The sequence below is a fragment of the Macaca mulatta genome, chromosome 16, assembly GCF_049350105.2.
Source record: "Macaca mulatta isolate MMU2019108-1 chromosome 16, T2T-MMU8v2.0, whole genome shotgun sequence".
Classification (NCBI taxonomy): Eukaryota; Metazoa; Chordata; class Mammalia; order Primates; family Cercopithecidae; genus Macaca; species Macaca mulatta.
This window is the reverse complement of record NC_133421.1, coordinates 65,947,501-65,974,757: the sequence shown is the minus strand read 5'-3', so window position 1 is coordinate 65,974,757 and position 27,257 is coordinate 65,947,501. Positions and strand designations below refer to the sequence as shown.

Sequence of the window (27,257 nt, the reverse complement as noted above, 5' to 3'; positions counted from 1 at the left end):
GCCTCCCCACAACATAATAGGGGTGATATTAGGGGACACCGTCCCCAAACCCTAGCCCTGCTCAAATTCCAGGCAGGTTCCGTCTGTGCTGCGCTCTCCAGCGTGCTGGTTTTCCTGCCCTCTCTGCAGAGGAGACTGAGGGGGAGTTAAGGCTGGGCTGGCACCCAGGGCTCTGGGGGAAGCTGCGAGTTCTCCCAGCCACCTCCCTGGGCCTCCCCCTCTGCCACCTGCGCTTGACTCCAGCAGCCTCTGGGGCTGGAAGAGCCATTGAACCTCTCCTTCTCTTCCCCTTCATCTTCCATGCGGGCTAGGCTGCTGCCGCTGCTGGAGCTGCAGGCCTGGGCTGCCCCTTGGGGGAGACAGCGACCTCTCCCTGCTGGGGGTGGAGGACAGGCCCAGACAGGATGTGCCATGGCCCCGAGGACCTCTGTGTGGCCCTTCAGCCGGCCCCTGCCAGGCCTTCCTCCCTGGCTGGGAGAGTGGGACCTGCCGAGGCCTGCTCCAGGCCCGGCTCTGATGCCAACATTGGACCGCCCGACTGCCCGCTGCTCAAGCACCCTGCGCCTTGGTGTCCTCAAGGCACTGCTGTGAGGGTCTCAGGAGGAACGTTTGCATTCTTCTAGCCCTGGTCAGGGAGTAGCCCCATGCTCTGGAGGGCAGGGGAGGCCTTCCTGGGGTCCCACTTCTATCTCTGCACTGAGAGCTGAGCTTGCCCTCCTGCCTGGCTGGCCCGGCCTGTCCTCAGCATGTGAGGCTTCTCTAGGCTGGGGGCTAGAGGGAGATTCACAGGCAGTAGAGCCTCTAACGAGCAGAAGCAAAGAGGCCTGGGTGGGGGGGGCGGTCAGTGGCGTGGGGAAACTGAGGCCCAGAGAGGAAGAGGAGCAGGCCGGCGGCAGAAAGCCTGTCAGGGGTGAGGAAGCTTGTGGAGGCTAAATGGTGGTCTTGAGGGTTGGAGGCATGGGTGATTTTAGAGGCGGAAAGAAGGTTAATAAACTCTCTGCCCCTTCAAATTTGGTGTCAAGACTAAGGTCTGGGTACTCTGGAAGTGGGGTTCCCAGGCAGGGTGAGCACCGGCGGTGTGGGCTCTAGGGGGAGGCAGAGGGGCGGTGGCACCCCATGGCCTGGTCCCCTCCCTAGGGCCCTGGCTCTGCCCCACATTTGCTGCTGGAAGGTGGGGCAGTCCCTTTTCTGAGCCCAGAGTGAGGCCCGCCTGGGCAGCCCAGCTGGCCTGGGGGAGGATGGGGCGTGGGAAGGGAGGGGTTCTTACTGGAGGATGGGGATGGGGAGGGTCTTCGTTTCCTGTCTCTTTGTGTGTGAGTGTCTGCGGGTGTAGGCCTGACCCTGGCTGCTCAGGTGAGCCCTGGTTTTACTGGGTCTCTCTCCTCCCTGAAGACAGTCCTGGATTACCGGGAAGTCCTTCCTGATGTCTAACCTCATGTTCACGGTGGTCTGACCTTGCTCTCTAGCCTTGGTTTCGAACCTCCCCCCATCCCTGCCCAGCACCTTTACAGGCTGGGCGGGAGCAGTAAAGTCAGGGCTCAACCGCTGTCTTCCAGATAGCTCCTGCCGTTCCCAGCTGGCACAGTCCCCAGCTGGCACTTTCCGTGAGAGACCACCCACTGTCTGAGCAGGAAGTCTTTCCAGCCGTGTGGTCTCATCCAGGAGCTCTGGGCCACCTCCCTCCCTGTCCCCGTGTGCGGGCAGAGAGCCCAGGCCACCCGTGCACTTCCCTCCCCTCTCCTGTTCCGCAGGCCCTGGCTGCCCTGGGAAACTCCACATTCAGACAGGCCTGGTGCAGACGCTGGTGTCCTGGCAGCGCCTAAATCATTAGCGCCGCGGAGATTAGGCTGCTAATCTCCTTGTTGGGTGGAGCGGTGCCAGCCGCCAGCCTGTGGATCATGCTGCTCTCTTGCAGGGGCCGTTCCTCGGGGCACGACGCTGGCTCCTGCACAGATCCTGCTCCTTTGTGGCCTTCCTGGGCTGCCCTCCCCTCCTCCAGGACTGGTGAGCCGGGAGGCTGCCCTAACGCTCTGGTCTCAGACCCCTGCTCCCAGCCCCACCCCTGCTTCCTGTTTTGTTAGAGCCTGGCTGATGTCATTATCTCTCCAGATTCCCTCAAAGACTTTGGGAGACGAGATTTGGTCCCCCTTTTACAAACGAGGGAACGGAGGCTCTGGAACTGACTTCCTGAATGGCTTGGATCCAAAGCCCCCTCAGTTCAGCCGCCACGTCTATTTCCCTCAGACACAGGGATCCTTGAACCTGTGGGCTGTATCTCCCCGTGGACTGGGAAGAATCCCAAGAGAGTGGGGCTCCCACAGGTCAGACGCTAATTCTGCTGCCTCTGACTGGGAGTCTCTGCCAGGGCCTCGTTGTACCTGGGGGATGATGATGTCAGCCCCCGATCTCTCCACCCTCGCCCCGGGGCCCTGGAATGCTGGGTGGGGGGCCAGGCCAGCCTCCCGCTCCTGCGCTCCTGGCCTGTGCAGCCTTGTCCTGTGCCCGTGCTGGCTCCCAGGGCTGGATTCTCCGGACTCCACACAAGAATGAGCTCAGCCTCCTAACTGCGGCTGAGCATGGAGGGCCACCCTACCCCAGGGCTGCAGCTCCAGCACCACCTCTCCCCTTCCCTCCCCTCTCCTCCCCTCCCCTCCCCTCCCCTCCTCTCCTTTCCTCTCCGACAGAGTTTTGCTCTTGTCACCTGGGCTGGAGTGCAATGGCACCATCTCGGCTCACTGCAACCTCCACTTCCCAGGTTCAAGCTATTCTCCTGCCTCAGCCTCCTGAGTAGCTGGGATTACAGGTGCGTGACACCATGCCCAGCTAATTTTTGTATTTTTAGTAGAGATAGGGTTTCACCATGTTGGCCAGTCTGGGCTCGAACTCCTGACCTCAGGTGATTCACCTGCCTTGGCCTCTCAAAGTGCTGGGATTACAGGCATGAGCCACCATGCCCCGCCACCACCTTTGTGTCTGAACAGACCACTAAGAGGCCCTGGTGCTCAGGCTGGGCTCTGGCTATGGAGGGGCCCCTGGGGAGGCTCTCAGTGTGTCCAGCCTGAGCCCCAGGCCCTGGGTGGCTGGGATGGAGGCAAAATACACTCCTGGGGTTTTGGCCTGAAATTCAAGGGCCAGAGTCGGAGCCCCACTTCAGCCTGGCTATAATGGGCTACCCCGTCTCCATCCAGACCAGACCCTTCACCTGACCCATGGACACCCTGGTTGTCACCACTACCAGCATCTGCCAGTTCTCCACCTCTGGCTCTGTCAACGGCCTGTGGACACCTGGCGGGGGTTTCTCCTGGATGTCATCTGTCAGTGTTGGGGATGCCTTTCGGGCCACCAGCCTCCTGGGAGCCAACAGCTGTGGCAACATGTCCGTCACCTCCTCCTGCTTCTTGGCAGGATTTCGGGGAGGCTACAGCGGTGGCCACACCTGCAACCTGGGTGGGGGCTTTGGCTCCAGCGTTGGCATGGCAGATGCCCTGCTGGGGGGCGGTGAAAAGGAGACCATGCAGAACCTGACTGACCACACACACATCACACACCTACACACACACACATCACACACATACACACACACACATCACACACGTACACACACACAAACACCACACACACACCACACACATCACACACCTACACACACACAAACACGACACACACATCACACACGTACACACACACAAATACCACTCACACCATATGCATATCACACACATCACACACATACACACAAACACCACACACATCACACACACAAACACCACACACACCACACACATACCACACAGTACACACAAACACCACACACACACCACACACATCACACACATACACACAACACACACACATTACACACATACACACACAAACACCACACACACATCACACGCATACACATACACAAACACTACACACACATTACACACATACACACACACACCACACACACCACACACATACCACACAGTACACACACACAAACACCACACACACCACACACACATCACACACATACACACACAAACACCACACATGCACCACACACGTACACACACAAACACCACACACAACACACACATACACGCACACAAACACCTCACACACTACACACATCACACACATACACAAACACCACATACACACCACACACATCACACACATACACAAACACTACATACACACCACACACACACACAGAAACACCACACACACCACACACACAAAAACACCACACACCACACACATCACACACACACACAAACATCACACACACACCACACACATACACACACAAATACCACTCACACACCACGCAGTACACACACACAAACACCACACACACACCACACAGTACACACACACAAACACCACACACACACCATACACACATCACACACACACACAAACACCACACACACACACCACACACGTACACATACACAAACACCACATATGCATCACACACATACACAAACACCACACACGCACCACACATGTACACACACACAAACACCACACAGTACACACACACAAATACCACACACACACCACACACACATCACACACATACACACAAACACCACACACACACACCACACACGTACACACACACAAATACCACACACGCATCATACACATACACACACAAACACCACACACGCACCACACACGTACACACACACAAACACCACACACACATCACACACACACACACCATACACACCACACACATACACGCACACAAACACCACACACACCACACACATACACACACACACCACACACACATCACACGTACACACACACAAACACCACACATACCACACACACACCACACACACCACACAGTACACACACACAAACACCACACACACACCACACACATACACACACAAACACCACACACACACCACACACATACACACACAAACACCACACACACACCACACACACCACACATACATCACACACACCACACACACCACACACACAAACACCACACACATACACCACCCACACATACCCCACACCACACACGCTACACACATTCCATATGCACCACACACATACACACTACACACACCATACACATATGTACCCACAACCACCCACATACCACACACCACACATACCACACGCACATATATACACACCACACACACAATACACGCAGATCTCACACATTCACACCACACACACCACATATACACACACACCACATGCATACCACATACCACACACACACACCGCATACATATAAACATGACACACCACACACCACACACCACACACACATCACACACCACACACACCACACACACCACACACACATCACACACCACACACACCACACACACATCACACACCACACCCCCCACCCCCACACACACATACATACACACTCTCTCTCATGACCTCTGAGAACATGGCTTTGGCATTCTGTAAACATGGCCACTTTGTCTTCTGCACAAACCCTGCCCTGGAGGGTCCTACAGAGCAATGCCACCAGTGCCAGGTGAGGGGTGCAACCGATGAGTACAGTGGCCAGGGGGGCCAAGGGAGCCAGGGGAGGCAGGGGGACCAGGGGGACCGGGGAGCCAGGCGGGAGTCAGGTTAGGCCCAGCTGGCCCTGGCGGTTAGGCCTGCTCAGTTTCCTGGGTGGAGAGCCAGGCCTGGTGCTGCCTACGAGGGGCTTTGTCTGTTCCTGCCCGGGACCTCCACTAGGTGGGAATTCCTGCAATTTCCCCTTGGAAGCAGAGATACTGGCAGTGCCAGATCAGATATTGGGGTTGGTCCTGGCAGCGGGGAACCCAGGGAAACCCTGGTGAGTCAGTGCTCCTGATGTTGGGACCAGCCAGCGCCTCATCACCACCCCTTGCTGTGCCCCCAAAGCCTCCTGAGCAAGGAGATGGGGGCTGGGTGGGTCTCTGCCAGATGCAGATGGGCCCACTGAGGCAGAGGAGGGGGTGCTGGGAACAAACTGGCCCTCGGCTCAGCCTGACCCAGGGTCACTTCACAGAACTTAGGGCCTCGAGTAGGGTCTGGGAGGGGTTGCACAGGATGAGCCTGTGGGGGCTACTAGTGTGTCCTGGGGCTTCTCCCTCTGAGGCCTTGGGTGGTCAGCCCTGAGCCTCAGCAAATTCCAGATTCTACACGCACATGTGTCACCTTCACTTCTGGGTTGCTGGAGGGGCCTCACTCTTTGGTGCATGCCCATGACCTCAATTGGAACCCCTCTTGGGCATTTCCAACTATGCCAACAACAGCAGCAGTAATCACAACCAACCTTATGCTTCTTCTGGGCCCCTCCCTCCGTGTTTGCATTGAAACCACCCAGATGACCTTGTGGGAAAAGAAAGCTTTGCCCTAGGTTTGAGGTGAGGCCAGTCATAACCTCATTAATTAATTAACGAATCACTTAATTAAACTAACGAACCCTCGGGGCCAACTCTGGGCCAGGGCACTGTGCCCAGGGCTGGGGATTCCAAAGAGAAGGAAACAGACATGGCCTTGTCTCCCTGGAGCTCACAGTCCAGTGGAGGAGGAAATAACCAAAAAAGTCATAGAAATAGGTATAAATTCACAACCTGGAGAAGGAAGGAGGTATGACCCAGAAAAGAGATGCAGAAAGGGAATCCAGGAGGGCTTTCTGGAGGAGGTGGCAGCTGAACCTAGAGGTGAATTTAGTTGGGAAAGAGGGAGTGAGGCCTAGGCAGCCATGACCCCCATGGTGGCAGACAGCTGCATAAGGGTCTCTCTCCTGGCATCCGTGTTTACCCATGCCTGGGCATCCTACCCCCATCATCCTTTAACCCCCTGAGGGCCTTGGCTGGGTCCCAGAAATTCCCAGGAGGGTGCTCAGAGAAGACTACGGGCACTCTCATCACCCTCACCCTGGCTCATTTCCGAAAAGGCTGCAAGAAGGGTGTTGGAGGGTCTCCTGGAGGCTGCCAAGGGCATTTGCTCATGGAGCCCATGTCTCTCCCAGATCCCGGTGGCTGTGATCGGTCATTCCAGCTTCGTGCTGGCTGCAGGTGGATGATGCCCAGCTGGCTGCCGATGACTTCTGCACCAAGTGAGGCTGGGTCTCTGGAGCTGCCCCAGGGACTGGACAAGCTGACCCTGGCCGGAGCCAACCTGGAGATGCAGATTGAGAACCTCAAGGAGGACCTGGTCTACCTGAAGAAGAACCATGAGGAGGTGAGGTCAGCTCAGGGAACGCAGCAGAAATTCACCTGGAAGCAAGCGAGGCTGGGGCCCAGAACCTCCCTGGGCCGGGCCATGTTTTCAGTCCAGTTCCCATCTCTTATGGATGCCCAGCCCTGACCCTCAGAGGACCCTGAGTGAGGCCTGGAGGAGCCTCTCTTCCCAAATAGACTTCATTTGTCCCTTGAGGCTCAGCTCACTGAAGTTAACTAACTAATGAGTAAGTCAGTGTAAGAACACACAATGCTAATTATTATAATTAATTATAATAGTGATAGTCATGAAAACAAGGAACTTCTGCCCAGCACTGCAAATGGCTCAGAGCCATTATCTCAGCTGATACTGCAGGTGGGAGACAGATACTCTTTCCTCCTTTTGACCCGTGAAGAAACTGAGGCTCAGAGAGGTTAAGGGATTTATCTACGGCTGCACAGGGACCCTCCTTCAGGTCTGCTGGACTCGTATCCACTCCACCTCTCTGCCCCCTCTCCTGCCTCTCCTTTCCAGAAGGCTCTAGGTCCCAGGGACTCCAAGGCTCAACCCAAGGATAGAGAGCCAAGGTTCTGCTGGGGCAGTCAGGAGGCCTTACACGCCCTGTCCTGTGGCTTCCTTCTCTGCCGAGCTCCGTGCTGCTCTGAGCTGGGGGAGCCTACTCCCCGAGAAGCGGGACACCCGGACGGGGTTTCCCCCTGGCTTTGAGGCTGGTTATACTATTGCTTTCCTCCAGCAGATTAACATTTGCTAACGGGGCCTGGCGCGGTGACACCAGTGTTGCTTTCTGCATGCCTGTGCTGTGGGGTTGGTGGTGGGGGCAAGGTCAGGGCAGGGAGTGAGGTCGCCCGTGGTCATCCTCCGCCGTGCTGGGGGGTTGTCATCTCTCGGGGCTTAGCACTTGTTGGGGATGGGTGAAGTCCAGTCCCGAGTCACGGTGTGTGTTGGGGGAGGTTGCTGATACTCATAGCCCTGTATGTTTGAGCAGTGACAGCATCCACCTCCACCTTCAGGGTGAGGAGCTGTTGGCCTATCTGTGTCTGTCTGTCTGTCTGTCTGTCTGTCATCTGTACCTGTCTCCTCGAGGTAGAGAAGGCAGGTCCCAGGGTCTTTCCTCAGGATGGCCTTGGGTGAGCTCCTGCTGTACTCTCTGCCCAGGAAATGAACGCCCTTTGAGGTCAGGTGCACGAGGATGTCAGTGTGAAGATGGACACTGTGCCTGGAGTGAACCTGAGCTGCATCCTGAATGAGATGTGTGACCAGGACAAGAAATTGGTGGAGAAGAGCTGCAAGGATGCCGAGGGCTGGTTCTTCAGCGTGGTGGGTGGCCGTGTGTAAGCAGGTGTGCACACGTGTGGGCACATGTGCTGCATGCTGGTGCAGCTGGAACACTGGCAGATCCACAGGCCGTCCCAGTTGGAAGGACTTTTGGAAACCAGTTGGACCAGCCCCTCATGTTTTAGATGTAAAATATGAGGCTCAGAGAGGACTCATGCTCACACAGCCTTTCACTGTGGCCTGCAAAATAGATCCAGGTCTCTACAAGCCTGGTCTTGGGTTTCCACCACAGCTGTTTACAAGATGTGTGTGTTTGAATACATATACATACCCTTGGCAAGCGCAGGCTAAGTGTCTCCGGTGTCCTAGGGACAGCAACAGGCACAAAAGAATAACACCCAGTGCCTGTCTTTGAGGTGCTGCAGTTCGGTAGGAGTAAGAAATGCAAATGAGCGCCCAGCAGGCTGAGTTCCTCCAAGTTCCAGTGTGGGTGCAGAGGGTCTCTGTGCGCAGGTGCCTTTGGGGCCCCACAGAGGCCAGGGAAGGGCTAGGGGATGGTTCTGGGAAGTGAGGGTTCGGAGCAGCCCCTTTCCTGTGCCCCACTTCTGAAAGCCTCCTTACTCCCCTGTGGCCCACTCTGTCTTCCAGAGAGAGGGGCTGAACTGCGAGGTGGCCACCAACACAGAGGCCCTACAGAGCGGCAGGACAGAGATATGGAGCTCTACAGCTCTGTGCAGAACCTGAACTGTCCCAGCTCAGCCAGGTAGGGCCTCTGTCCCCTCCCCACCCTGTAGCTGTCACCCCAGGGTGAGCCCAGCCTTGTAGACCCCAGCTTGGAGAACCAGAGTCCCCACCCAGCCTGTCCCTTCACACTCAGTGGCTGGGTGCATTGCCACCCCACTGTGCCGGCAGCACCCACAGCCCCGTACGGTAGGGGCTCCTCTCTAGTGCTCTGCCGTGGGGAAGCGTCCCAGGTCCATCTCATCGCACTACCTATCTCTTGGCCCACTGAAAGCATCGCTGGAGGGCAGCCTGGTGGAGGCGGAGGTATGTTACGAGACCCAGCTGGCCCAGTTGCAGGGGCTCATCAGAAGCATGGAGTAGCAGCTATGCGAGCTCTGCTGTGACACGAGGACCACGAGCACCAGGTCCTTCTGGATGTGAAGACATGGCTGGAGCAGGAGGTTGCCACCTACCGCCGCTTGCTGGAGGTTGAGGACGCCCAGTGAGTGTGCACCTGGGTACCTGCTGGGGTGGGCTGGGGGCCCGCTTCACCCAGGGAGAAGTTGGTGTCTGAGCACCAGCGAAGTCCAGGAGGTGTGAACGTGGGAACCTGTGGGGGTTTGCAGGAGGTGAAACTGAGGATGCAGGCTGGAGTCTGACTGAGGAGCCTTGAATGCCAAGTTAAAGTGTCTGGACTAGATCACGTAGGCAATGGGGAGCCATGGAGGGATTTGGAGCAGAGGAAGGGAATGAACATCAAGATATTTTAGAACATTCACTCTGGCTGCAGAGGGAGAAATGGATCAGAGGGGTCAGGCTGGGGCCAGAGAGATGCATCGGGGGCGGGAGCAGGGAGTCTGGCCAGAGAAGTCCTGCGTGGGGGGCAGGGGAAGGAAGGTGGTACACACAGAAGAGAGGCTATAGCTCAAAACAGCAGGACTGCATGCCTGGATCTTGGGGTGAGCGTGGCTCACAGTCAGGACTCAGTAAGTGTCAGGTGAACACATGAAGGAGTGGGCATTGATGGCCCTGGGTTTCTGGTTCCGATGACTGTGTGAGTGGTGATACCATCAGCCACAGGGTGAGGAGCAAGGTGGGCGGTGGTCAGGTTTGCAGTCGGGAAGGGTGATCAGGCCTGCCGTTGAGAGTGTTCTGGAGTCTCCATGCTTAGTCACACGTTGCAGCTTTTTGCTCCCCGAAAATGGTGAAGTCCATCTATAGTCTAACCACAGTGTCTCCTGCTTTAATTGCGTTTATTTGTTGGGTCCTCTGGGATATGGAAAAGCCACTTGCTCTGCTTCTCCTTGTAAATTCCTGGTGAGTAGTCACACAGTGCTGCCAGGCCTACGCTGTGCTGTTTCTTTTTCTTCTTCCCGCTGCGCGGGGCCCCTGCCCTTTCATTCCTGGGCCTGTGCTGATTTCTGTGCATTCCCAGCTGCCATTTTTCACCAATTTGGGGGAACCTCCTCTGCCAGGGCCTGCTTCTCCCCAGCAGTGCTTGCAGGGGCCTGGGCTGGCTGGCATCCCCGGGCTGATGGGTGCTCCTCTCCCTGCAGGCTGACCACTCAGTACTCCTTGTCCCTGGCCTCACAGCCCACCCGGGAAGGTAAGAAGCTGCCCTGTCCTGCTGTGTGGACCCCAAGGCAGGGGAGAGGCTGAGGACCCTTCTGTGTGTGAGACTGGGGGGAACACAGACTGGGGGACAGGTAGGGGGAAGAGCTCCTGCCTGATGTTCCCTGCGCCCCCCCGCCTCCATCGCCTGCAGCCACAGTGACCAGCCACCAGCTGTGCCATCGTGGTGGAAGTCCAAGTTGGAGAGGTGGCCTCCTTCTGTGAGCAGATCCAACTCTCCACCACCGAGGCCCCTTTCTGCCTGTGACAGCCCCACCTCACGGGCCACGGCACAGCCCTCAGCTCCAGCTCCAGCATGACGCTGCCATGCCCCGAGTGTCCGAGTGGGCCCCGGTCCATGGCCTGTGGTCTTTCTGTATCTGCTTCCTGTAGCCCCACACTGAGGAGGCCTCCTGGGTTTGTCCAGTGCCTGCTATTAAAGCTTTGCCCCAAGTTCAATGCCTCGTGTGATCTGGTCTATTCATTGGTTTGGGGCAGTGTGGGCTGAGGGACTGGGGGAGGTGGAGAATTTACTGAGTGTTTGGGTATCGGCTTGTCACCTGCCAATCTGTGCTGCCCACTCCATCCAGGCCTGGGACTCCTGGGAAGATGAGACGGGAGGAGGCGGAAGGATTAAGGGTGGAGGGATGGGACAGCCCCTTGTATTGGGAAAAGTTTCTAAGAATCAGCCCCTGAGTCCCTGTCACCTGTGGCTGGTCCCTGGGACGGCCACACAGACTTTCCAAGGACCACGCCTGTTGGGGAGCACTCCCTGCCTCAGCCCGGGGCGCGTTCGAGAGCAGAAAGAGAGGGGCTCGGTGGGGAGGGACTTCTGAAGGAGTGGTCCAGGGCATTGATGAGTGAGAGGGGGTGGCAGCGACGCAGCCAGCCCAGGAAACCAGACCGGCTCTGCCCAGCTTGGGGTGTGTGTGTGGGGTGGGGTGGCCGCTGTGCGTGTATGCGTGGGGGGCGTCCTGTTTGCTTTGGTGGCTTGGCAGCCACTGGGCTATTGAGGAATCTCTTTCAGCTGCTGGCGGGGCTGTCTGGGCCTGTCTGGGAAGTAGAAGCCATCGACAGTCTGAAATATGACCACATTCCACCCAGCGGGCCTGGAGGGACCCTGGGACCCAGGGTCGGGTTTGGGGTGGTGGGCAGGGAAGGGTGGGGCTGTGGGGTGGGGCACATGGCACACCTGAGGAGCCACATTTTGGGGAGCCTGGAGTGGGGAGGGGGCTGGCTGGGGTCTCAGTAAAAGCCTCTTCTTGGGCAATATACTTTAGGTTTCCTGTGGGCTGAGACCTGAGATAAATGCCCCTCACCTGACCCTGAGGTCTCTTGGGGTACAAAAGGGTGAGGGGAGTGGAAGGGGGCATCCCCCTCTCAGTTGGTTTAGATCCTGTCTTAGCACTGCCCACCATTTCCCCATCCTATAGCTGAGCCCCTGTTTACCCACCCCAGCCCTGGGGTGTAAACCTGGGGAAAGGTCTACATGAGGAGACTGGGTTAGCAAGGGCTTCTCGGGATGGGGCAGGGTCAGAAGCTGACTGGATGGAACTCTAGCCCCTAGAGTGCTTTTCTGAAGGGGCCAGTGTGGACACTGCACCCCTCTGGAGTCCCAATTTCTTTATCTGCGACGTGGGTTGGTCTCCGAGGCTTGATGGCATTTCTGTGCTGTGAGGTGGGCCTGGTGGGTTTGGGCTCCGTTTCCAAGGCAGGATAGGCTCTCAGTCCCCTCTGTCTCTTCAGCACCCAGCCCCAGGCCAGCACCGTGGGTGGAGCAGTGTGGGGTGAAAGACAGCAACTTCAGGGGGGTCACCTGACACTGCAACCCATTTCCCCACCAGACAGGATTGAGGCGGGCCGGGCTGGGGTGGTGGCTGCCTGGGAGGGCCTGGGGACGGTGACGTCCTGCCTTCTGCTCTTCTCCGTATTAGGTCATGGGAAAGCATAGCTGGAGGGCCCGCCTGAATCACAGGTGACGGGCCTGAGACCAGAGGCACGCACACGCACACGCACGGCACCCAGCATGAGGATTTGGAGAAATGAGGCAAATTCCTGATGATGGGCGGGGAGGGGGCCCCCAGCCACCTGGAAGCTGGCAGGTGGCCAGTGGTGATGAAAGCCCAGGGGAATGGAAACAGAGGAGCAAGCCTGTTGTAATCGCTACGCCCACTTGGTGGCCTATAAAGGAAGCGGGCAAACCCCGGCAGCCCTACACACCTTGGGGCCCCTCTCCTCTCCAGCCCTTCTCCTGTGTGCCTGCCTCCTGCCGCTGCCACCATGACCACCACCATCCGCCAGTTCACCTCCTCCAGCTCCATCAAGGGCTCCTCCGGCCTGGGGGGCGGCTCATCCCGCACCTCCTGTCGGCTGTCTGGCGGCCTGGGTGCCGGCTCCTGCAGGCTGGGATCTGCTGGAGGCCTGGGCAGCGCCCTCGGAGGTAGCAGCTACTCCAGCTGCTACAGCTTTGGTTCTGGCGGTGGCTATGGCAGCAGCTTTGGGGGCGTTGATGGGCTGCTGGCCGGAGGTGAGAAGGCCACCATGCAGAACCTCAATGACCGCCTGGCCTCCTACCTGGACAAGGTGCGCGCCCTGGAGGAGGCCAACACTGAACTGGAGGTGAAGATCCGTGATTGGTACCAGAGGCAGGCCCCGGGGCCCGCCCGTGACTACAGCCAGTACCACAGGACGATCGAGGAGCTGCAGAACAAGGTAAGGCCTGCCGGTGGGAGGGGTCTCCGGGGGGCATGACTTCTTCCCTCCAATTCCTGCCCTGGCCAAAGGCCTGGAGTCCAGCCACAGGGCCTCAGGGAGCCAAGGGTGGTTTGGCTGTGGCTTAGCTTCTGGGAACCTGCCTTGGGGCCCCTGTGTGGCCCACATCCCCCTTTTCTGAGGGCAGCAGGCTGAGTCATGAACAAACAGGCCTTGTGGAGCCCCTTGGAGCCTCAGTTTCTCCCTCGTGGAGCTCCTCTACCTGGAGAGGTTGTAGGATGAGGCAGGAGGATGCAGAGGGAGGGCTGGGCCCCTGGGCCGCTGGATGCGTGGTGTCTTGCTCCTTTGGAGCAGGGGTCAGCAGGAGGGGGTGTTGGGTGATGTGGAGTGGGGGTGTCTGAGTGAGCTCCTGATAGCACCTGCTGCGGGGGGAGGTCCCTGTGGGGTGGGACCTCAGGGTGGGGAAGGCCTCTGATGTGCCTTATTTGGGGATTTTTTTGGCTTCTTCTTTCCTCCTGCTGTCCCTTAAGACGGGCTCAGCAAACCCCAGGGGGCGGGGCTGCTGGCTGGAGCCCAGGATTAGGGATTAGGAGGGATCCTGACTTCTGATCTGGAACCACTCTTTGGTGAGGGCTCCTTTAGCCTCCTTTTGGGGAAGCCTGTCAGGGGCACCCTCTAGCTGGCTGTGAAACGAGGGGATTGCCCACATCCCCTCCCTTGTTCTAGAATTCTGGGACAGCTTCTGCCTGGGGACGTTTTCCATTCTTTTCTGGTTGCCTCATACTCCCAGCCAGCTGTCTCTTCTCCTTTAAGGCTGAGCCTGGCATGGGGGTCTGGTGGGGGAGGCAGGTACTGAGTAGCGGGGGAAGAAGAGGCACCTTTCAGCCCTTCAGACTCCTGCTTGCCCCTCCTCTGCCAATAATACAGCACAGGGCAAGGAAGGGACTGCGAGGGAAGAGAGGCCCCCAGGCAGGAAGATATGCTCAGAATGCTGGTGTGGGCTCAGCCACCCCCATCCAATGACCTGACTACTCTCCCATCTCCTCAGATCCTCACAGCCACCGTGGACAATGCCAACATCCTGTTGCAGATCGACAATGCCCGTCTGGCTGCTGATGACTTCCGCACCAAGTGAGTCCTGGCCAGTGGGCTTGGGCAGCCCGGGCCAGCTCAGGGAGGATCTCGGGGTATCCCTCCTGACCCCAGGACTCCTCGGTTGCTTGTGGCAAGGCCCAGGAGCTCAGGGTGGGGCGGTGCTAGGAGCCCCACTCCTTAGTCCAGGATGCAGGGAAGGCAGCCAGTTCTGAAGGTTGCTGGGCTTAGGCAGGGAATAGAAGAGAGGGAGGGGAGGTGGGAGGCGTAGAGAAGTAAGGAAGCTGGTGGGCGTGGGATCTGGCCCTGTGATGGTTCCCGGGCCCCAGGACTGGAATTTGTTTCCACTCGACCTTCTCATCAGCCCTTCCAACCCCTTAGAGTCCTAGCAAAATGAAGGCAGGTGAGCAGCCAGGACCTGGACCTGCAGGTCCAAGCAGCCTGGGCTGAAGTCTGTGATTCCCACGGCAGGTTTGAGACAGAGCAGGCCCTGCGCCTGAGCGTGGAGGCCGACATCAATGGCCTGCGCAGGGTGCTGGATGAGCTGACCCTGGCCAGAGCCGACCTGGAGATGCAGATTGAGAACCTCAAGGAGGAGCTGGCCTACCTGAAGAAGAACCACGAGGAGGTGAGGTGGCTGGGGCAGAAGGTCAAAGAGGCTGAGGAGTGGGTGGCAGAGCCCTGGGGCTGGGCCATGGCTGAGGCCGTGGGAGAGAGCAGAGCAGGCGCATGGGATTAGTCACCTTAGAGGGCTTCCCCGTCTGCAGAGCCCTGATCCTTGGGGTCCAGCGTGCAGGGTAGACTCCTCTTTGTACTACACGGCTTCTCTGTACCCAGGGAACCTCCTAGGGGCCCTCAGAGGCTCCCTCTACCTGCCCTGGCCTACCTCACGAGGGCAGGGGATAAGTAAGGAAGTCTCCTTCTTGTTCCATTTCAAACTCTCAAAGCTGAACATCTACAGAGAAGCTTGGAAATTAGAGTGGAAGTTTTTGGGGCCTAGGTCTAATAATTAGATTTTAGTTTGGAGAGCCCTTGGTCTAATGGGGGAGATAGAGTCTGATGGTGGAGATAATACTGAGCAGATGAATAAAAATCATTTAGAGGGTCAGATAGAGCAGAGGGAGAACAAAGGAAGGGTCCTTGTGGGGAGTGGGGTCCCCTTGTGGGGAAGGCTTGGGAGTGAGAGGTCAGGATGGGTGCAGATGTGCACACCCACATCCCGTTTTTCCATAGGAGATGAATGCCCTGCGAGGCCAGGTGGGCGGTGAGATCAATGTGGAGATGGACGCTGCCCCAGGTGTGGACCTGAGCCGCATCCTGAACGAGATGCGTGACCAGTATGAGAAGATGGCAGAGAAGAACCGCAAGGATGCCGAGGATTGGTTCTTCAGCAAGGTGGGGGCTGCTGCAGGCCAGAGGTCTCTCTTAGGGGCTGGGGCTCGGGGGCCTTAGCACTGACAGTAAGCCACGGCCAGGTGTCTTGGAGGTGCCCCCTCCTCAGTAAGCTGCATGGATCACAGGATCACCCGCTGCATCAATGGACCTGGAGCTGAGCTCAAGCTGGGATCTGGGGGGTGGCGGGGAGATAGGGAGCCCCCACAGAATAAAGGCAGAGGGTAAAGACCCTGGGAGTCCCCACCTTTCACTCAAGAAGTCAGGAACTAGCACCAAGAGCTAGGCTACATGTTCTGGCTGGTTCTCAAGTTTCCGGTTTGTGCCTCCCACACGCAGGGATTAACCATAAAAAGTTAACATTTCAAATGGCATGTTTCTGGGCTTTGGGATGTGGGAAGCTGGTGAGAAGGCACCACTCTCTCCACAGTTAGATTTAGGAGGAGGCCTGACTCGGGAGAGGGATCTAGGCTCACACTGCCCTGTCCTGTGTCCCGTCTGCAGACAGAGGAGCTGAACCGCGAGGTGGCCACCAACAGCGAGCTAGTGCAGAGCGGCAAGAGCGAGATCTCGGAGCTCCGGCGCACCATGCAGGCCTTGGAGATCGAGCTGCAGTCCCAGCTCAGCATGGTAGGAACAGTCCTGTGCATGGGGGTGGGCCCAGAAGAGGGCACTGGCCACCCTCACTGACCCCTGGTCTTCCTGCCCTCCTGCAGAAAGCATCCCTGGAGGGCAGCCTGGCAGAGACAGAGAACCGCTACTGCGTGCAGCTGTCCCAGATCCAGGGACTCATCGGCAGCGTGGAGGAGCAGCTGGCCCAGCTTCGCTGCGAGATGGAGCAGCAGAACCAGGAGTACAAGATCCTGCTGGACGTGAAGACGCGGCTGGAGCAGGAGATCGCCACCTACCGCCGCCTGCTGGAGGGCGAGGACGCCCAGTGAGTGGGGGCGCCTGGGGTCAGGGCTGGGGGCCTCTTGGCAGGGGTGGGGCTCTCAGACCCACATCTAATTTCCTCTTTTTTTTTTTTTTTTTTATTTCAGCCTGACTCAGTACAAGAAAGAACGTAAGCATCTTGGTGGCTGAGACCCTGGGGACTGGGTGCATGGGACAGGCAGCCCACCTGCACATTGCCGGGGCAGGGTCCCCAGGAGCTCCAGGAGTTGATGGCTGTCTCTCAGCAGGGGTGGGAGAAGTGATCCATTAGCACTGAGGATTGATACTCAGGAAAAGATCAAACGAGAGAGACACTGTCTGGTCTGATGGGGGTGGAGTAGGAAACTGGTCCTTACCTTGGAGATCCTAGTCTGATGGAGGAGACAGGTCCCAGCTCTGGAGATTGTCATCTGGTGGGAAGACAGGAACATGGTGTCATGATCTTTGCTCTTGACAACTTTCGGATGAGCAAAAGCAGTCCTATCTCTGGGGACTCTGGCCTGATGGGAGATAGGGACATGGTCCTTGTCCTCCAAATTCCCATCTGAGGGAGAAGATATGATCCTAGCCCCAGGGTTCCTAGTCTAATGGAGGAGATAGGGGCCTGGCTTTTGTCTTGGCGATCCCAGTCTGATGGGGGAGATAGGAGCAAATCTATGTCCTGGAGACTGCAGAGAAATAGAGATGGATTGCATGGAGTCTACATGGCTCCTCCCTGGCAGGACACACTGGGTCAGAATCAAATAACCCATCTGGGGAGGCAAGACTCACACAGGGCCACCGGCAGAGGGATGGGATGGAAGGGAGGCGGTGGCAGGGACAGAAGGGATGTGTGTGTAGTGTGACCTCGAAGTGCCAGTGGAGGCACTCACAGCACCTGGGGGAGGATGAGGGAGAGAGCCGGCTCCTGTCCATGAGGGCTATTGGGCTAGCGAGGGTCTCCTGGTCCCTACCCACTTTCAAGCGCCTTCTTCTCCTGCAGCGGTGACCACCCGTCAGGTGCGTACCATTGTGGAAGAGGTCCAGGATGGCAAGGTCATCTCCTCCCGCGAGCAGGTCCACCAGACCACCCGCTGAGGACTCAGCTCCCCCTGGCCAGCCCCCCAGGAGGCAGGGAGGCAGCCGCCCCATCTGCCCCGAAGTCTCCGGCCTCTCCAGCCTCTCCCCTGCTTCAGTCCCTTCCCCATGCTTCTCTGCCTGATGACAATAAAGCTTGTTGACTCAGCTATGAAATGTATTCTTGTTCTGGCCCCTGAAGTGGGCACTAGGGACAAAAGGATGAAATGGGAAGGAGTGAGGGTGAGGGGAGATGGTGCTTAGATACCCACTGTTGTTGACTGGCAGGTCAGGGGTCAGCTTAGACCAGCATAAAGAGTAAGTCTGGGGAGAGTTTGGAGGGGGTGCTCGCATGTCCCAAGGGCTGAAGATTTTCAGGGGGTGGTCCAGGCTGCGCTAGACCCAGGGTGGAGTCGGTGTATCAGGTGTGGTCCTAGGTGGCCTCTGCTTGCCCTGTGAGTAGCTCTGTGACCTCCGGAAGTTAGGCAGTCACTTCTCCTCACTGAGTCTTGCTTTCTCATCCATAAATGGATGGGAAGGTCTCAGGTATGGGAGCCTGAATCCTCAGAGATGACTCACTCAATCAGTTTGCTCCTCCCGGTCCTGCGGGCTGTGCCCTCCCCCTAGATGGGGCAGGAGGTGGGCAAGGGCTGGGAAAAGCACAAAGGGAGGGTGGGTGGGGAAGGCAGCCTGGGTGGTTGGGTCCCAGACTCCTGTGTGAGTTTCAGGAAATCCCCAAGAGGGGCTCCCATTGCCTCTGCCCTGGGAATGTGAGCGGGAGGCGGGTGTTTGCAGGGAAGGCTGCGGACCCCCGGCAGGTGTGGGAGAAAGGATGGGGCCTCTCTCAGGAATGTTTCCTCACGTAGTCAGCTGTTGCTCAGGATGGGGATGGGGCAGAGCGGGGGGCACTGCAGATGGGGTGGCTGTGCCCAGGGAGCAGTGCCACTCTCCCTGGCGGTCTGGACCCTCTTTGGTTCCCCACTAGGGACAGGGGTGGCATGAGGGAGGGTAGAAACTGCCTCCTAGGAAAAGGAGGAGGAACAGTCCTGCTCCAGCCACTCCTGGCACCCTCTGAGCACCAGCCCCAGCTCTTGCTGTTGGCAGCAAACGTGGCTGTGGGGAACAGTCTGTGGGAGGTGAGCCTGACACCTGGAAATCTTCCTTCTAGTAAATCCGGAAACTGCCAGGCAGGACGGCCTGCTTTCCTGGTTTTCTTCAAATAGGGGGTTAGTAGGAGGAGGGTGCCTCCACCTCATCACTGCTGGACCTGGGGTGTCATCAGACCAGGGTCCCCAAACACTCTCTCTCTCCTGGTGCCTGGAGGCTGGGGTGGGGCCCAGGCCCGAGGAGAATGGGAGTGGCCAGAGCCCTCTGAGCCTGGGTTGCTGGGGATTCAGGACTGGCAGAGGCCAGGGATGGGGGTGGGTACTGACCACTGGAGTATGGGCGACTTTGGGCTGGTCACAGGCCCTCCCTGGACTTCGGAGCTACGACATCCCGGGAGAGTGTTTCTCTCTGCAGGGGAGATGGCTGCCTGGAGTCGGGGACTTGCGCCTGCAGCAGCATCTGCACGACTCAAAGCAAGGGCAGGCTCTGCTCCGTCAGAGGCTGACGTCTCCCTGCTGTCTGGCAGCAAATGTGGCGCCATGGAGGGAAGGAGGGAGGCACTGCTTGCACCAGGCCCCCACCACACATCCTGCCACAACCAGAAGAACCAGCCCTGGGCTGCAGATGGCTCATTCTGGAGGGTGACTTCATTTATCTGAATAGTCCCAGGAAACAGGGAGGATCTGGGGGAAGGCACCTCGTTGTGTGGATGGGGACACTGAGGCTCCAAGGAACAGTGACTCAGCCCTTGTCCTGGAGCCTGGGGGGTCAATAATGGAGACAGGCATGGGAGGGGAGTGGGCCCGGCTTCCATGCTGGGAAGAGGAGCCGAGCCCCACCTCCTGCCCCACCTCAGGCTCCAGGCAGGGCTCTCTCTCCCTCCTGTAGATCCTGGGGTCCACAATTACCGATGGCGCGAGTGAGGAGGGGTCAGAGTGTGGGGAGGACCAGAGACAGCCCCAGACTGTGCCCCTCTGCTGGGGAAGAAGCCCCTCTTCACAAAGTGGGGCTGTGACAGCCCCACCTTCAGAAGGGGGACATCAAATGTGCAGGAGGGGAGAGGATCCCTGGAGGTGGGCCTGGCACCCACAGATTTCCCCAGATCCCGGGAGCCGCCACAGTGGCAGAGCTTGGGCCTGGACATTTCTTCTCCCCCAGGGACCCTGCTGCCTCTGTTTCTCTGCAGCGCCCCAGCACCCCATCGTGACCTGACATTAGTGTATTGGGATTGTCTTTACCACCTTCTTCCCCAGAAGACTATGTCTCCAGGGCTTCTCTGTCTTGATCTTTGAGTCTGAGTGCCCAGCACAGTGCCAGGCACCTAGCAGAGGCTAGGAGTCCAGAATAGGGGAGCCCCCCAGTGTGCCCAGAGAGCTGAGCCAGTAGAGGCAGTGGTTGCCAGGGGATGGTGGGGAGACTTGAATGACTTCGTCCAAGGACCCCAAGGGGGCCCAGGCTGCTGGAAACATGTGCCTGGGCTGGATTGGTGACCCAGCTATGGGACTCATGGAGGGACTCACAGTTTGTCCACACACGCCCTGCCCACTGCACGGAATGTTTCACCCCCTGTCATCAAGGCAGAAGCTGCAGATCTGTGGTTGCCCTTGGAGCTGCCACACCTGGTCTCGTGTGATGGACACACACATATGACTCTCAGGTCAGGCTCATGCTAGTGGTAGCCTGCCTCCGGAACCCCCTTGCAGGGGCTGACCTGGCAGCATGTCTTGTAGGGAGACGGATGTGGTGGCGGGGGACACTCATCCATGGCATGCCATCGCTCTGTGCCTGGTTTGCACTGAGTCTAGGGGAAGGAGGAGACACCGGTCTTGACCCTGAGAGACAACGCCTGCCCCAAGGGAACCTGAGGGACTGACAATAGTCCCTCAGCCCATATGCAGTGTGGTTCTATTGTGGCAACCCAGGTTTTGGGGAGATGAGGGGAACAGAGGGAGCGGAGCCAGGTGGGTTTACCCCATGCACAGAGCCGAGGGGATAACTGAACTTGACAGAACCCCATCCTCACCCTGAGCTGTAGTGACCATTTGAAGAAACATCCCTGAGAGAGGCCCACTCTTTCCCCCACACCCCCCTGAGGTCCGCAGCCTTCCGTGGAGGCACCAGCTTCCTGCTCACATTCCTTGGGTGGGGGCAATGGGAGCCCCTCTTGAGGATTTCCTGAGACTCACACAGGAGTCCAGGTCCTTGTTTGTGCAGAACAGGCACCCCAAGTGGGCCCAGGATGCTGGGGACATGTGCCTGGGCTGGATTGGGGACCCAGCTATGAGACTTATGGGACTCACAGTTTGTCCACACCCACCCTGCCCACTGCAGAGAATGTTTCACTCCGTCTTCAAGGCAGAAGCTGCTGATCTGTGGTTGGATTGTGAAGGGCTGTGACAGCCCCACCTTCAGAAGGGGGGCATCAAATATGCAGGAGGGGAGAGGATCCCCGGAGCTGGGCCTGGCACCCACAGATTTCCCCAGATCCTGGGAGCCATCATAGGGGCAGAGCTTGGGCCTGGACATTTCTTCTCCCCCAGGGACCCTGCTGCCTCTGTTTCTCTGCAGCGCCCCAGCACCCCATCGTGACCTGACATTAGTGTATTGGGATTGTCTTTACCACCTTCTTCCCCAGAAGACTATGTCTCCAGGGCTTCTCTGTCTTGATCTTTGAGTCTGAGTGTCCAGCACAGTGCCAGGCACTTAGTAGGTGCTTTATAAACACCTGCTGATAAACATAACTCTAGCCACCAGCCTTTGCCAGGTGCTTTATTTATTTGACCTCTAATCTCCTAATATGCCATTTCCCAGAGAAGGAAACTGAGACTCAGAGGGGCTGAATGTCCTGCCCAAGGTTTCGCCCTTGCTTGCCCCGATTCCAGGCTGCTCTGTCCTGGCTCGGTGGGGCTCCACTTTTCCTTCCTCCTGCCCTGAAGCCTGTGGCTCTGACTTGTCCAGCCGGGGCTGGGGGCCCTGCAGCAGCCCCCTCACTCTCCTCAGCTTCTCTGCCCTCCTCTCAACCCCCTAAGCTGCCTCCTGCCTGCCCAGCCTGAGCTGGCTGGGGAGCTTGCAAAACAGCCCCACCAGCAGGCTTGTCCTGAGCAGTGCTGATGCGGGAGTCGGAGAAGGGCTGCGAATCTTCATGGGGACTCTGAGGATCTGTCTGGTTGGAGAATCACTGCAAGTCAAGGCGTGGTATTGGCCAATGGTGTTTCCCGGCCGCCTCAGGTATGCCATGATCTCATGCCTCATGCTTGACATGGGCAGGACGAAGGAGGGAAGGAGGAGGCAGGGCACGGGGAGGAATCCTCTGCCTGGAGGATGCCCACTGGGCTTCTCTGTGCTCACCAGGCTTAGTGGTCCTGGCTTTGGTCACCTTGGGGCAGGTGTGCATCACTGGTGCAGAGGAAACACCTCTTCCTCCTCTGTCAGCTCAGATCCTCTGAGGCCCTGCTGGTGCCTCTCTCTGCTAGGACCCTTCCAGAGGTCAACGCCAGGAGGGCAGCTCCTTCCTCTACTGCTGAGGCTCAGGGGGGCAATGCCTACCCCAGTTGCCTCCTGTGGTGTGGGCGTGGCAGGCAAGCCCAGCACCCCAGGGCTCCTGGCCAGGTTCTATATTTTCCACTGTTAGTTTTCCCTCCAGGGTCAAATGATAAGTTCTTCGAAGGTCAGAGACTATGTCACCATCTCCCTCTTCACCCCCAGCCCCCGAGAGCTGTGCACAGGGCAGGTACGGTACGTGATTTATGGAGTTGGCTGAGCGGTTTGGCGCGTTGGTCAGCAACTTCCTGCAGCTTCTCAGCCCAGGCAGATCCCCAGGCCTGCAGTGCTGGGCTTGTGTGTAATCCCACCCTGACACCTCCTGGAATGGGGAACTTGGCGGGGGGCAGTGTGCCAGTGAGAAAGCGGTGTGTGTGTGCGCACACACCATGGGGGCAGGGAGTGAAGAGTTCGCAGACTCCGCTGCGAGAGTCGGTATGAACCCCGGCTTGGGAGGTGGAGCTGGCTTGAGTCTCTGCTCTCTCACTTTTGGGCTGCTTTACCTGGATAAGGATTTTGCCCTCTCCGTTTGGGGTAATGATAGCCTTTGGTGACCTTGAAGACCATTTTTAGTTCTGAGGGTGATGGGTCTGTGGTTGGACTGGAACTCCACGCCCACCCTGACATCTGAACACTGAGGTTTTTGTCCAAGATTCTGGGGTCCCCTTTGCCCCTCTTTGGGGTGGGGGTGGGGAGTGTCGGGTTCCCTCTCCCAGGTTTGGCTCTGAAGGCATGTGCATCCGTTCTGCTCTTACCTCTGGGGTGAGTGGCCAGGGGAGATGTAGCAGTGACAAAACGCTGGTTCTGCTGAGACAAGGAATTACCTGCCTCACTGGAGCTCAGGCAGAGGCAGGCCGTCTCTGGGCTCCTCACCTCAACGGAGGCACTGCAGAGCAAGGCCAGTGGCCAGCACCAAGGGACACCCCACAGCACCCCGAGGAGGCCCCGTCTTGGTGCTCCCTCATCCCTCCAGGCCTTGGTGTTGGATCAGGCTCTCAGGCCAAGGCCACACCCACTGTGGGCAGACCTTGTGCCAGTGACCGTGGGGAGGTAGGTGAGAGTCGGGTATACTGGCCCCACCTGCAGGCATGGTGGGAGCCTGGAGAGGGCCAGAGCTCTGGGTTCTGGTTTCAGCTCTGCAGCTTAAAGCAGAGTGACTTTGAGTGAATCTCCGCCTGTCTCTGGTTTCCCCTCTGTTCCCTCTGATCAAGAAAATGATGCAAATTTGAGATGCACAGAGAGAGGGCTCAGGGTGATGGAACTGGCTTAGGCAAGGAGAACAGGCAGGCAGGTTCACATCTCAGCTTCCAGTGACTGGTGTCTTGGAAAGCCCACTTACCCTCCCCGAATCCCAGCTCCTTCACCTGAGAACTGGTGTCAGGAATAACGCCCCCCTCATCCTCACTCACAGAACCGTACAGCACACACCAGGCTCTCCGTGCATGCCTGAGTGTGCCCATGACGAGTGCTCTCCCCCAGCTCAGCTGGATGAATGGAGCTGCCAGGTCCAGTCTGGGATCTGTGGACATGGGAAAGAGAACTGCTGGGAATGGATCCCCAGCCAGTCCTGTTTCTACAGGGTCGGGGACTCTGAGGCCCTTGGCGGAGTCAGGGGTCACACCTGGCTACAGTGGCAGGACGGGCTCCCTCCCATCAGCCTGCAGGTGGGGTGCCTGTGATTAGGAGAGGGCGGTAGAGGAGTGGAGGAGCTAGGTGTGGGGCTGTGGTGTTCTTCAGCTGGGAGTGTGGGGGGTGCAGGGTCCCGCGTAGGGGTGTGGGAGGGTGCCAGTGTGTAGAGGTGAGTGTGAGGAGCAGGTGGCTGAAGGGGCAGGATGGGGAGGCTGAGGGGCAGGGCTGGCCCTCAGGGAAGGGCCGGTGGGGTCCTGCGCGCATGTTTCTTTGTGGCTAGTGGTGTGTCATCCCCTTTTACACATGAGAAAACTGAGGACCAAGGGGTTATAGGACCGGCCTGTGCTATGCAGCTGGTAAGGGCAGAGCAGGGACTTGGTGCCGCCTGTCTGGCTCCATGGCCGGTGCTGTTTGTATGGTGCACACACTTCTGGAGATCCCAGGGGCTCCAGGCAGCCTCCAGAACTGGAATTACATCCAACAAGGGAAAGAGAGTCGTAGGATTTTTAGAACCAGAAGGGACTCTGCAGTCACCCAGTCTAGCCTTGTCACCACCGAGGGGAAACAGGCCCAGAGATGGGAGGTGGGGAGCCTCAGGCCACACAGCAAGCAGAGTGAAGGCACGAACTCTGCCCCTGCCCAGAGTGGGACATGTAGGATCCCCACAACTGCTCCCCAAGACAGCCCGGGATGGCGTCGCTGAGGTATCTTTCAGCCAAGGCTGTCACTGTGGGGCAGGGAGTTCTTCTGAAGGGCTGACTCACTGCCTGGGGACGCAGTTGCCACAAAGCCACCTGTGCCAAGGCCCCACTGGCCCTGAGGGCTCCAGGAACGGGAGCCTGATTCCCGGCTGCCTAGCCTGAGTCACCACCTACTTGCATTTGTGTGTTTTTCTCTCAGCCCCACACCCCCAAAGCTGGGTGGGAACTCCGAGCCGGCACACAGTGGAGTTGATCCTGGGCTGAATAATCCAGAGTGAGGAGTAGGACGGGACCGGGAGTGATGAAATCCGGAGGGGAACCCGGAGTCAGCAGTTAGGAGAGCCCCGCCTTCCCCAGGTGCATATAAAGGTCTCTGGGATTGGAGGCAGCCACAGCACGCTCTCAGCCTTCCTGAGCACCTTCCTTTCTTTCAGCCAACTGCTCGCTCGCTCACCTCCCTCCTCGGCACCATGACCACCTGCAGTCGCCAGTTCACCTCCTCCAGCTCCATGAAGGGCTCCTGCGGCATCGGGGGCGGCATCGGGGGCGGCTCCAGCCGCATCTCCTCCGTCCTGGCCGGAGGGTCCTGCCGCGCCCCCAGCACCTACGGCGGGGGCCTGTCTGTCTCCTCCTCCCGCTTCTCCTCTGGGGGAGCCTGCGGGCTGGGGGGCGGCTATGGCGGTGGCTTCAGCAGCAGCAGCAGCTTTGGTAGTGGCTTCGGGGGAGGATATGGTGGTGGCTTCGGTGGTGGCTTGGGTGGTGGCTTGGGTGGTGGCTTTGGTGGTGGCTTTGCTGGTGGTGATGGGCTTCTGGTGGGCAGTGAGAAGGTGACCATGCAGAACCTCAACGACCGCCTGGCCTCCTACCTGGACAAGGTGCGTGCTCTGGAGGAGGCCAACGCCGACCTGGAGGTGAAGATCCGCGACTGGTACCAGAGGCAGCGGCCCAGTGAGATCAAAGACTACAGTCCCTACTTCAAGACCATCGAGGACCTGAGGAACAAGGTGGGTGACTGGTGTATGGAGCAGAGAGAGAGGCTGGCACTATAGTGGCCCTTGGGATACCTCTTTTTAGCAATTACACTTTACAAACAGGGAGACTGGGCACCTTTGGAGAGTGGCCAGGATCACCCAGGGAAGTGGTGGCAGAGGGTCCTTTTCAGCATCTCTGTGCCCGGGCTGGGGCTGGAACCCTGAATCTCTTATTTCCTGCAAGGGTTCAGCTGCAAGTTCAGCTTCCCTGCCTTGGAACCAGGAAGGGGGTGATTGGGATGGAGTGTGTCCCTACATACCCTGAGCTGGTGGAGAAGGCAGCCCTGCCAGCCAGGAGACTTACAGATTTGGGGAGGTTCCTTTTGCCCCTTTCTGCCTTTCATGCTCAAGTAGTAAGGTCCTTGGCTGACCAGGGCTCCTGTCCTCCATCCCCACTCCAGATCATTGCAGCCACCATTGAGAATGCGCAGCCCATTTTGCAGATTGACAATGCCAGGCTGGCAGCCGATGACTTCAGGACAAAGTGAGCAGCCAACATGGTGGGCTGGGGGCAGAGGGCAAGGGACAAAGAGTGGGGCTCTGTCACTGTGGGGCAGGGAGTTCTGTCCACCCAGCAGGGCCAGCAGACCCCGAGCCTCAGAATCCTCAGGGCTGCAGCTGAGGACCTGACCTCTGTCCTGCCAGGTACGAGCATGAACTGGCCCTGCGGCAGACCGTGGAGGCCGATGTCAATGGCCTGCGCCGGGTGTTGGATGAGCTGACCCTGGCCAGGACCGACCTGGAGATGCAGATCGAAGGCCTGAAGGAGGAGCTGGCCTACCTGAGGAAGAACCATGAGGAGGTGCGGTTGCTGCTGGCTTCCGGGGTGGGAGGCTGGTTTGGTGGGGTTGCCAGATGCACCCAGGGCCAGGAGAGGAGTCTGCTGAGCTGACTGCCTCCTGCCATCCCTTCCCAGGAGATGCTTGCTCTTCGAGGTCAGAGCGGTGGAGATGTGAACGTGGAGATGGATGCCGCACCTGGCGTGGACCTGAGCCGCATCCTGAATGAGATGCGCGACCAGTACGAGCAGATGGCAGAGAAAAACCGCAGAGATGCTGAGGCCTGGTTCCTGAGCAAGGTGGGGCTCGGGCCCTCAGTGAGCCTGCAGCACTTCCCAGCCGGGGGCTTTGGGAGAGCCTCACCTTTCGTTCTGCTTTCCTGTCTCAGACCGAGGAGCTAAACAAAGAAGTGGCCTCCAACAGCGAACTGGTACAGAGCAGCCGCACTGAGGTGACGGAGCTCCGGAGGG

The 27,257-nt window shown here is 58.3% G+C and overlaps 2 protein-coding genes and 1 pseudogene across 4 annotated transcripts in view; all 3 read left to right on the top strand.

Moving 5' to 3' along the window:
- Window positions 1-11,274, top strand: part of LOC144335708 (keratin, type I cytoskeletal 42-like) — a 41,907-nt pseudogene extending 30,633 nt beyond the window's left edge. The window contains exons 3-8 of the transcript XR_013406822.1: window positions 6,995-7,206; window positions 8,362-8,527; window positions 9,134-9,239; window positions 9,456-9,706; window positions 10,761-10,810; window positions 10,970-11,274. The product of XR_013406822.1 is annotated as a keratin, type I cytoskeletal 42-like (transcript). The remainder of the gene's footprint in view (window positions 1-6,994; window positions 7,207-8,361; window positions 8,528-9,133; window positions 9,240-9,455; window positions 9,707-10,760; window positions 10,811-10,969) is intronic.
- Window positions 11,275-13,010: 1,736 nt separating this feature from the next.
- KRT17 (keratin 17) lies at window positions 13,011-18,172 on the top strand. The gene is made up of 8 exons (XM_015119644.3): window positions 13,011-13,527; window positions 14,576-14,658; window positions 15,091-15,247; window positions 15,853-16,014; window positions 16,516-16,641; window positions 16,728-16,948; window positions 17,052-17,074; window positions 17,927-18,172. The coding sequence occupies exons 1-8, from the start codon at window positions 13,096-13,098 to the stop codon at window positions 18,019-18,021; spliced, it is 1,299 nt and encodes a 432-aa protein (XP_014975130.1). The 5' UTR covers window positions 13,011-13,095; the 3' UTR covers window positions 18,022-18,172.
- Window positions 18,173-25,002: 6,830 nt separating this feature from the next.
- Window positions 25,003-27,257, top strand: part of KRT16 (keratin 16) — a 3,374-nt gene continuing 1,119 nt past the window's right edge. The window contains exons 1-6 of one of the 2 annotated variants that reach the window (XM_077971787.1): window positions 25,003-25,334; window positions 25,412-25,981; window positions 26,410-26,492; window positions 26,654-26,810; window positions 26,925-27,086; window positions 27,176-27,257. The exon at window positions 27,176-27,257 is cut by the window's right edge and continues 44 nt beyond it. In XM_077971787.1, the coding sequence (XP_077827913.1) occupies window positions 25,448-25,981; window positions 26,410-26,492; window positions 26,654-26,810; window positions 26,925-27,086; window positions 27,176-27,257 (1,018 nt within the window). In that variant the 5' untranslated portion in view covers window positions 25,003-25,334; window positions 25,412-25,447. Of the gene's footprint in view, window positions 25,335-25,367; window positions 25,982-26,409; window positions 26,493-26,653; window positions 26,811-26,924; window positions 27,087-27,175 lie in introns of those variants that run through there. The other variant, XM_015119649.3, reaches the window with a different exon arrangement.